The 11,052-nt window shown below is 33.1% G+C and overlaps 3 protein-coding genes across 3 annotated transcripts in view; all 3 read left to right on the top strand.

Moving 5' to 3' along the window:
- The first annotated feature begins 242 nt into the window (after positions 1-242).
- LOC100182787 (probable ubiquitin carboxyl-terminal hydrolase MINDY-4) lies at positions 243-2,440 on the top strand. The gene has a single exon (XM_002119782.4). It carries the CDS (start codon positions 466-468, stop codon positions 2,263-2,265), a length of 1,800 nt encoding a protein of 599 aa, XP_002119818.1. The 5' UTR covers positions 243-465; the 3' UTR covers positions 2,266-2,440.
- Positions 2,424-4,942, top strand: LOC100187490 (pyrroline-5-carboxylate reductase 1, mitochondrial). The gene is made up of 6 exons (XM_002119850.4): positions 2,424-2,535; positions 2,937-3,079; positions 3,218-3,322; positions 3,613-3,822; positions 4,058-4,150; positions 4,321-4,942. The coding sequence occupies exons 1-6, from the start codon at positions 2,463-2,465 to the stop codon at positions 4,507-4,509; spliced, it is 813 nt and encodes a 270-aa protein (XP_002119886.1). The 5' UTR covers positions 2,424-2,462; the 3' UTR covers positions 4,510-4,942.
- Positions 4,943-8,415: 3,473 nt separating this feature from the next.
- Positions 8,416-11,052, top strand: part of LOC100180445 (cystathionine beta-synthase-like) — an 8,713-nt gene continuing 6,076 nt past the window's right edge. Inside the window, exons 1-4 of the mRNA XM_009859940.3 lie at positions 8,416-8,534; positions 8,759-8,862; positions 9,045-9,154; positions 10,429-10,563. Of these exons, the coding sequence (XP_009858242.1) occupies positions 8,505-8,534; positions 8,759-8,862; positions 9,045-9,154; positions 10,429-10,563 (379 nt within the window). The 5' untranslated portion in view covers positions 8,416-8,504. The remainder of the gene's footprint in view (positions 8,535-8,758; positions 8,863-9,044; positions 9,155-10,428; positions 10,564-11,052) is intronic.

The raw sequence follows: 11,052 nt of genomic DNA, 5'->3' as shown, positions 1-11,052 counted from the left end.
AGAAGTGAAAGCATAGAAAGCGCAACTGCCTGAAACCGATCTCCGTCACAATTTCGTTGCTATCCATTGTAAAGGATAGGCGCACAGTGGTCTTAGGAGGTTTATCTGTTTATTTAAAAAAACTGCACTTACTTTATCCTCGCGTAGCAAGGAAACGACAGTTGTTATAACACGTGTGTTTATACACTTTCTGCCAGCTTACAAGTTACCATGTATGTTACTTTGTGGGTGGCGGACACGCTAACCACTTTGCCACAACCACGGTGCTGACATGTCACACAACCACGGTGCTGACATGTGGTTTGAAAATTTAAACATATTTAGCCCATATTTATATAACGTTGATTCAAACAATGCGTTCCTGCTCTTTATCTATGTAGTAACTTTGTTTATATAGTAATGTTGTAGGGTAGTCTGTTGACAGATGAAGATTACGTATACAATTGAATTTGCATTAATTATACTATGAATAACTTAGAAAGCATAACTGCATCGTTAGTGCGGGAATATCTACACAGACACAAATGTGTTCAATCACTTCAACAACTCGATGTTGAGTTTCCAAGAGATGAATCAAGTATCAGTAACAGATCTAAGCTAGCTTCAGCATTAAACATGGACGGTTTGATGAAGGTAAATAAAATAAAAAAGCAACCATACAAGTCTGTACTTGAAGTAATGGTTTCCAATTTTGTTTTAAAAAATAACACACCAGTAATCGTGGGCAGTGATGTTGGCTTACCACAACAGTCTGTACAAAATGAAGACAGTGCAAAGCTAAAGACATCACAGTCAGAAAACACAAATAAAAATAACTATCACGATACACAACCTGTAGATCATATGTCAGGTACCAACAAGAGTGCTAATGTTTCTACTTGGCTTCATTCTGAAATCAATCAAACAGGAGATTTATGGAATGATCTAAAACTATTTGATGTGGGTCAATCAAAAGCAACCTCTCATGCACGCCCATATTCTGCTGTGCAATCTACTAACACGCATCAGGTATACCGGGAGCGCTCAAAAACTCCCAATATAAGTAGTAGGAATGTGGATGAAGCAGATTTAAACAGAGTTGTAGATATTCTTAGTTTAACAGATGTAACAGAGAATGAACCAACAACAAAAGTTAATATTTCATCTTCAAAAAATTGGAAGACAACAAAAGAAAACTTACTCACTCATGACACTACTCTTGCCTCTTTTGATGCCAGCACTGTTATGGATCTTAGGAATTTATTCTTTGGTCAAACCAAAAATGGTTTTAGCAGTGAGTGGGTAAATCAAAATTTCAGATTTTGTAACTGTTCTTACGGTGAACCAAATGAACTCCGATTTGGAATTGTGCAAAACAAAGGTGGCCCTTGTGGGGTATTGGCTGCAGTTCAAGCTGTTGTACTAAAACACATGTTGTTTATTGAGAACACAGTTGTTTGTCCTAGTGATCTTAATGTAACAGATAAACAGAGAACTAAATGTTTAGTTTCTGCACTGGCTGAAATAATATGGAGAAGTAGGTCTGTACAAACAACTGCTTATTTAGCACTGATGGCTCAAAGAAAACAATTCACGTTACCAATGTTGTGTAGAACTGATGGAGTGAGTGAATATGTTTTTTTACAAACCTGTAAGTCTTTTGAAGAATTAAAGCTTTGTATTGAACAAAATATTGATATTTATGAGAAAGGCAAAGGAAGTTGCATTCTTCTCTTGTTTTCATGTATTTTATCGCATGGAATAAAACAAGTCAAACAAGATATGGATGAACCTACTGGTCACATAATGGGTGTACATAACTATTGCACCCAAGAAATGATAAATTTATTGCTGGTTGGCACAGCAACATCTAATGCTTTTGATAACAAGATAAAGTTAGATGCAGATAATACACTATATGGTGTTTCTCTGCAAAGTGACGTAGGAATGCTGTCTCTTTTTGAACATTATGGATCTTGTACCATTGGTAATAATTATAAAGTGCCAAAATACCCAATATGGCTGGTGTGTAGTGAAAGTCATTTTTCTGTTTTGTTCTCGTTTGATAAAACAATTTGTGAAAAGTTAATTAAAAAAGTTTTTGATTTATTTTATTATGATGGATTAGCAAATCAAGATGAAGTGATAAGGTTAACAGTGAACACCACTGCTACTAATGTATGTAAACATGATGATAAGGATTTAGTTCCACCACTGGATCATTGTATTCGTACAAAGTGGCCGAATGCTTCAGTGGATTGGAATGACACCGATCCAATTTTGTAAATTTTTATATTGACAGCAATTGAAGAAATCGTGTTTGATTAGAATATGTTTTGTAGAATGGGACAGTTTAAAAAATATTATTGTAATTGAGCTGTTTTTGTAGAATTGCTTTTGTTCCCACTGTTATCTTTTTCAAATTTTATATGTAATAGTCCTTTACAAAGCTATTTTTTAGTTTTAAGAGTATTACATTTGCAATGGAGCATAATATAGGTTTTGTAGGAGGTGGGGAAATGGCATATGCTGTTGCAATGGGAATACTAAAAGGAGGTACATCATGATCATATCCTATTGCTGTTTGTATAATATTGTCAGGTGCCTTTTCTGTACATCAGAGTGGTGCTTACTGTCCACTACTTTGGTAAAATACTCTTTTATATACATGTAAATTTTCTGTAACATAAGTTTAAATGAAGTGGTGTCTTTATGCAATTCAAACAAAGATTAGGGTTTCTCAATCTGCTGTGTTACCTCATGTTTCTTTCTATTGAATTTTTAACAACCACAGATATTTAATTTGTCCAAACAATACATTTGTATTCGCCATAGGTTTCTAATTTCTCTATCCTAGCTTTACATTCTGTGATAGCAGTTTGTACCAGTCAATTATAAAAGTAACTATTACTCCCAAGACACATTATATACCGATTAAATATTAATGTAATTGACAGGTGTAAAAGCACCATCAATACTTGTGAGCAATCCTTCGGCAGAAAAATTGGTTCGATTTCAAAATAAAGAGATAAAAACAACTAGCAATAATATGGAAGTTCTTCAAACTTGTAATATAATATTTTTATGTGTCAAACCTCAGGTCAGTATCCATTATTATTAATTAAACCAGTCACTATTCACTTACTTCATCATAGCTCACAATTTTATGCATGATATTTTTAAGCAAAAATGGAACTCATTGCAAATTGTTTTTATTCCAAAATTTTGTTTACAATAGATATTTCCAAACGTTGTAAAAGAAATGGATGATCATGAATTTAAAAGCCAAGATCAGCTTATTATATCTGTTATTGCTGGATTGACAAATGCAAAGTTGGAGGCGGTGGGTTAGGTGCTAATTTATCTTTAAACGTTTACTTAAATTAATATCAATTACTACTTCTACTTTTTAACTAATGGTATTCTTGGCTTACACTAAACTAATTTATATTAGCTGTTCATTTTCTGCGCACTGAACTACAACTAAATTCCATTATTTCAGTTTTTACACTTAAGAGGTCATTGTATGTAATCAAAGCTCAATTATAAAAACTGTCTACATTGTTAAAATTAAAAACAGTAAAAGTATTGAGTTTACTTCCATACTTATTCTCTGGTTTATTATGCATTCAGGTTTTTCCAAATTCTCGAGTGATACGAACCATGCCAAACACACCATGTTTAGTTCAGTCTGGTGTGTTCCTATATTGTGGTGGTAAGAGTGCCACGGAAGATGATATTAAACTTTTACTTCAATTGATTTCATCATGCGGAGAGTGTTTATCATTAGCTGAACATTTGATTGATGCTGGACAAGCTATATCTGGTTGTGGCCCTGCATATGTAAGTATTGTAATGCTCCCATTCCCATCCCAACTTGAAACTATTTATCTTGGCATGTCATATGTTTTCAAATGTTTTATCCGTTACTCCATTTGTTTAATTGTAACACATTTTTGTATTAAGGTGTAATTTAAATAAACCTTGAGCAAAATTTAGTCTTTGTGTCAAAAATATTTACCTGTTATGATACGAATGTTCATCATGCATCTACTTATTACTCATCTTATATTTTAAGATGTTCACCGCTATGGATGCTCTTGCAGATGGTGGAGTGAAAATGGGACTTCCAAGAGCACTTGCCATAAAATTAGCTGCAAAAACTTTAGTGGTATAATTAATTTTTGCTTGGTTACTTTGTTCTAATAAATAGTATGTTAAATCTAATGACTAATGTGCAACTTAATTTTTATTTAAAACTCATGGCCATAACTACATTATGTACTTACCAAGTGAAATGTCATTTACCAAACAGTAATACAAACCTCTTGTTGGTTTTAGGGAGCTGGAAAGATGCATTTAGAAACTGGTTTACATCCTGGAGTTCTTAAAGATGCCGTCACCTCACCTGGTGGTGTTACTATTTGTGCATTGCATGAGTTAGATAAAGCAGGCTTCCGTGCTGCATTAATCGGGGCTGTTTGTAGTGCTACTACTAGATCAAAAGAAATGGCAAACTTTAACAAATAATCATGTTTGATTTGTGCCAATGTTTATTTTGGTGAATTTTTTTTAGCTTTCAGTTATAGATTTTTAGTGGTAATGAATAATACTTTTTACGCGATATGAATTAGTAATATTTAGCACTTCATAATCAAAACACAGTTATGTGGTTAAAATACTATTGAAAATGTGCATATGGATAGAGGTGCCACAATGTTACTTAACACTACCATCAAAGTTTACCAAAATATTACACCTTCTAAAAAATTGTGTGAAAAAAACGCTGCAGTAAAAAAATCAGCTGTTTCAGCAATGCATAGAATTTTCCATAAGAAAAATGACACTAAAATTTGACCGTTTCTAGTTTCTAAACTACCAAAGAAAATTTTTTTTGGATTTAGTGTAATAAATTCTTCTTCTCTGTGAACATATAAAAAATATAAACTTTATGATCTTTTAATTTTTCGATTAAATCTAGCTGGCTCCATGATCTACATACAAGAACAAGATTATGCTCGCTTAGCAATTTTTCAACCTAATGTTCAACACGAACAACTGACTTTTTATAAAGAAAATGGTAGCCTACAGCAGGGACAAAGACATATCGATCATTTTAGTAAAAAAAAGTATTAAAAATTGTTCAATCGAAAAATAAAACAAAATAACGTCTATGTTTTTCAATTTTTTTTATATATATTCTTAAAGAAGAAACATTTATAATGCCAAATCAGAAATGAAGTTTGAATTTTCTTTAGTATTCCAAAAAGATCGAAGTTGAGTGATTTCTTTTTCTAATCGGAAATCCCATGCATTGTTTCATGGCCATTTTTTTTACTCCGGCGGTTGAATTGCCGGTTTTGAAATTCTTTTGTATTTTGAAACTTTGATGGTACCTTTAGATCACATTTGAGAATTTCTATTATTACACAAATTTTGATTTTTCGTTGGTATGCCCCTTTAAGAAGTATTTAAGATATATGTACATGCAAGATGTATGTATATATCTACATGCGAGATTAATATGAGCATATATGCCATATAGCATACTATATAATGATTGAAAGTAACTTATTGGACACGAAGTACCCATATAGATTCTTTTTTGTCGAACAGTATTATTTTGGAACTCTTATCCTCACATCTCTATTCTCATATATCTACTGAATTTAAATTATAAGTGATTCTATAACTTTTTGACTTTGTTAGTGTTGAGGGTGCGGGAGAACAGTTTTAGCTCCCTTCCATGTCAACATAACGACTCTGAAAAACGAGCGCCTTTGGGCTATAGAGACAAACGTGAGGACAGCACAGGTAGCTCCTACTACCCTTCCAACACATAGAAGAGCTTTTATAGCATAAAACACCGGTACAAAGTAATAACAGAAAAGAATGTTTTACACTAAAAAGTGGCGTTAGTTTGCCGAACGTGCGGACTGCGCGAATACAGTTTCCCATACTCACTGGAAAAACGCAAGATGCGTCGATCAATTATAAACACAGTTACGCCGATGTAATAGTTACGGCTGTTTAATACTTAATCTTTATGCATTAAGTAAATTTGGGTAAACTGTGATACAGTTCTGTGGGGAAAGATGGGACACCATTAAGACCAGAGTCCGTATATAAACATGTTTATATACGGACTCTGATTAAGACATAATGTTTATATACGGACTCTGATTAAGACATAATATCCAAATATCCTGTGGTTCCTTCGGGAGTCACGAGGATACGGTTTTATAATTCTTTAAATGGTCTTTGTACACCTGTTGTGTGAATGGCTAAACAACTCCTCGTGTGTTTTATTATATTTTTTTAATTGTTGTCAATCAATAAAGTAATGATAGTAGACTTACCACGTCGTGGTATAACCCCGTCATATGTTTTGAATTTGGGAATGTTGAGCAATATGTGCCTAAGTGTCCCACATTCTCCCATACTCTACTATACACATCACGACACCGGTAGGCCTATAGGCTAATAATCGGCACAGCCTGCGGTCTTGCAGTAATGACGTTATCAGCCATCGTGACACCAACGATGTAGGGAAAATGGTAGAATGGTTTTTGGGACGGTACAAAGGTGTAGCCTACTTAGTTACAAGAAGTGTATACTTTGTCGCAGGTTGTTTTCCTAACTGTCCGTATTTATTAGGTCCCGCATTTTCTTTAGCCTGAACTTTTGCGCATGCACGATAGCGTTTCGAAGCATGTACTGCATAATACTTTGTATGTTTTTCAACCTAATGGCAAATTATTTTTTATTACACTTGATTAGAGCTTTGCCGTCTTGTTTAATTGGCGCACATGTTATATTGTATCTATAGGTTAACATGCGGACTCCGCCTCCATAAATTGGACCAATCAAAATGTAGTATTCGAGTAACGTGATGTGCAACTAATATGCGCTCTACGTAATCTTATACGTGCGGTACAAAACTAAACGTGTGGTTATTGAAATACGAACAAGAAAGTGCACTGGTATAAGGTTAATTACAGAACCACGGAATGTCGAATCTGCGGAACAGGATTTAAAGAAAAAACAAAGAGATTCATATGAGCTATCCGTGTATGTAGGTTGTAGTTACGTCGTGTTTGAATAAATTAAAGGCGCCAAATTCAATATACCGGTATTCTTTTAGCTGGTGGCCACCTAAAATTTTGGTTTTAAAATGTTTCTTAGGTCTTACTGATACCCGCTGTCTATTTAAAAAAAAAACTCGGCGTTCGTGCCGAAAATTAACTTTGAAAATGGCGAAAACATGGTTCGTCACCATAATTCGTCTGATTTGCGTAAGGTTAACGATTTATTACGTCACAATTGCGGTCTGTTACGTCACAATAGTGGTATATTTCGTAAGTTACAGGACGTTATAGCCTTGGTTTTTCGCACTGTTTTGACGTAGAAATCAAAAGTAACAATACGCATTCTATGACGTAATAATCAAACCTTTGTTTAATTCATGACGACTCGTGTAGAAAATACGGTGACGCAGCACGATTTCGCCCATTTTCAAAGTTATTTTTTGACACGAAAGCCTGGGTTTTTTCAAAAAATAGACAGCGGGTATCAGTGAGACGTAAGGAACATTTTGAAACCAAAGTTTTAATTGGCCACCAGCTAAAGGATTACCCAATATACCTAAATACTTCAAAACACGATATAGAGTAGCAGTCCAAATTGACTAACAGATAATACGCATGATGTTAATAAAGAATGTTTACTTATTGTTTTGAAATATAATATGTCGTTTGCTTACATGTTTGTATTCAACACATGCGCCTTATTATCCGAATATCACTCTCTTTTTTGGGCGCTCATTTTTTTATTATTATTTTCTGGGCCCTTTTAAAAAACGTCATTTTTGTGACATATAAAACGTGTATTGGTATAGTATTTCAATATTTTATAAAATCATTTACTAACAGTTAGTTTTACAGTTTACACACATTAAAGTTAAACCCTTAACCCCCTAACCCCCAACCCCTAACTCGTGCTAATCACACAAAAAAAAATTTAAAAAAATAAAATGTATTGCACTGTGCGGAACTCGAACCCGGAAAAAATGAAACAAAGAGATTAAACGACTGCACGCTAACCGTTACAGCACAGAGCCAACGATGGTAAACAGAACGAAAGAGCGTATATAACTTACCTAATTTGGGAAAGATGTTTTTACCAGTGTTTTATATATTTTTAAAGGTATTTTCAGTATTTAAGTAATTTGTTTTACACTTATTACCAATTTAAAGTGTTTCTTTGTGTATTTTTTTTGAACTTAATAGGAGCGCCCACTTGTGAAAAGAAGAGAGTGATATTCGGATAATAAGTCGCAACTGTATTCAACAATTATCTGACAAATTAATGGTGACATCTGATCATGATTTATATAACAATGTTCGATCACGTATAGTGTAGTCACACGTTTCATATTTTTCTGTATAATGGATGCCTTTATTTGTAGTTTCAGTAGTTAGTTTGTTGCATACACAATTTTTTTTATTCTGTTACTAAAAGAAAGAATGAGTTCGGTTAATGGAGGAACAACAATGGTAATATTTAGTTATTAACATATTATGGCACTAGTAAAGAATTTTTAGGTTTCTTACTTACAGCTTAGGCTGATGGAAAGTTTTGGATGATTGATAGCTAGGGCTATTAATTAAGGATAATAGTGGTTAGCAGGTGATGTATGGAGAGGATTCTTTACTGTAGCACCTATATTTATTATGTACAATAAATGTATGGTTTAAATTTTAGTATTAAATGCCTGTAGAAAGAAGCTGGCGATGCAGAAAGCTGGGTTCGTCCTGACCTTCCACCAAAGTGCACATGGAGTGTAAATACAAGTCAAGTTTGTCCACATCCTGTTGTCAGACCGTAAGTTAAATATTTTACATAATTTGCAAAAAAATATTTACTGCAAAGGCATGTATATATTGTTTAAGAATGTACAAATGTGTAATTGTATAATTAATGTAAGAACTTACATGTGTTTAGCATAGCCACGTATTAGAATAGGTGTTCATCAAAAGAAAATCATTAAAATCCCTTATTTGCAGATTGCGAAACCGAAATGTTGCTTTTGGTTCGGTTCTTGAAGCTATTGGAGATACACCAATGGTTCGGTTGTCAAGACTGGAAAAAGAATATGGTTTAAAATGTGAATTATGTAAGTAAACATTAGGTATTTTTATTTGATTATAATTAAAATTTCCAAACATTATTTTAGAGAAACAAATAGATATATATTTAATACATAGGTGCAAAGTTTTATTTCATTCATGGGGTGGCCGGCTTTAGTGACGTAAAAATCATTATGACGTCATATATGTTGTCAAATAATTGGAACTTCAAGCCTATGTAGATATATAAACATATATGTGTATGTATATGTATATAGGACTATTTGTATGTATTTAAAATTTCCCAGTATTCCTACCATGTTTTTTTTATAACCATTTTATGAAAAGCATGAAAAATAAACCAAAAATTAGTTTCATTTAATGATATAGGCTAATTATTTCTAGGATATATTAGGTGGCGTCAATTTTATTAGTTTCCTGTTAGCTGTATCCTGTAGTTAGGTTTGTAAAACATCAATTCACCATTATCTTGACAGAAATATCATCTTTTTACTGACATGTTGGTTACAGTTGCAAGTGTGACCTTACCCGTTTTGATAATGGAGCACGTGACAATAAGGCTTGTGTTGTAATGTAACTTGTTCAACTTGCAGGTGGAATCTCTTGCGTTAATACGCTTAAGTTGATAATTCAAAAATAAGGTAGCTCGCTATTAGCAAGTCGCTAATATTATCACGATACTAATCAATCAGCCAAAACATTTACATTTCTTTATTGAGAATTAAGCTGTCTTATACATCCTGCTCAGTGCTCACACATTCTATAAATTCGCTTGCATTTGTCAGTGTTGCGTACTGTTTAATTCAGAATACTTTTTATGTGATTAGATTTGATTCAGTCCTATTGATGCCATAGGCCATATCCTTTCACACAGGGGATGAGACTGTAATAAATGCAAATATTAGGTAAAGAAAAAACTAACGACTGTTCAAATATGGCTTGTTCCTTTGTGGATCAATTACACTGCTGATTCTTTTAGTAATGTGCCAATGTTCAGACACCAGAATATGCAAAATTTAAACCCTTTTTAAATTGGTTAATAATAATTAATAAATTTATATAAGTTAGACCTAATATAACACTATTTAGTTTAGTATATTCCATAATATAGCCTATTAATTAGTTGCATTACAATTTTATTTATCCCGCAATACTTAGGTTTTTGCAGACCTGCAAACTCATGTAAATTGGTGATAATCACAAGTTCACAACCAATAAAAATATATGTTAATATTTATTATATATATCATTTCACCGTGTGTATAGATTTTATAACTCTATATTATTTTTGCATTTTTAGATGGAAAATGTGAGTTTTTCAATGCTGGTGGTTCTGTTAAGGACCGGATAGGTTTACGAATGGTGGAAGATGCGGAAAAATCTGGTCGAATCAAGCCGGGTTTTACCATCATTGAACCAACATCAGGAAATACAGGTAAATAAACTTAGTAGCTTACTGTATTTCTATATAAAAATCTTAACTTAACTTTCTAGAATATATATATATATATTGAATTTCTTATTTCATTTTCTACTGCGTATACTATATAGTAATATGTATCCTGTTTATATATATATATTTTTTTTTTCGTTCATTTATTTACTTATTTTCTATTTCAATATTATTTTCCTCCTATTTTTGTTGTTTATGTATAATTATGAATGATAGAATAAATGTAACTTACTTTATTATCCCCGCGTGGCCGGAAAACGACGGTCGTTATTTCACGGGTTTGACACCTCGTGCCAGCTTTTCTATTCTGTATGGGTGAGGTCTGTGAGGACCTGGGATTTAGGCCAGACTTGGCCCATTACCCCAAAGCTCGTGCCAGCTTACGAGTTACCATGTATGTTACTTTGTGGGTGATTATTTTTTTTTTAGATTTTTTTCATTTTTTTATGTATGGCTGATAATTTGGACAAC

Source organism: Ciona intestinalis, chromosome 4 (assembly GCF_000224145.3).
Source record: "Ciona intestinalis chromosome 4, KH, whole genome shotgun sequence".
Classification (NCBI taxonomy): domain Eukaryota; kingdom Metazoa; phylum Chordata; class Ascidiacea; order Phlebobranchia; family Cionidae; genus Ciona; species Ciona intestinalis.
Note: the sequence above shows the minus strand (reverse complement) of the source record. Positions and strands in the feature narration are given on the sequence as shown.

Coding starts and splice junctions, on each gene's coding strand:
- LOC100187490 (XM_002119850.4), top strand. CDS start 2,463: ATGGAGCATAATATAGGTTTTGTAGGAGGTGGGGAAATGGCATATGCT. Junction 2,536..2,936: donor AATGGGAATACTAAAAGGAG/GTACATCATGAT, acceptor TGTAATTGACAG/GTGTAAAAGCACCATCAATA. Junction 4,151..4,320: donor TAGCTGCAAAAACTTTAGTG/GTATAATTAATT, acceptor TGTTGGTTTTAG/GGAGCTGGAAAGATGCATTT.
- LOC100182787 (XM_002119782.4), top strand. CDS start 466: ATGAATAACTTAGAAAGCATAACTGCATCGTTAGTGCGGGAATATCTA.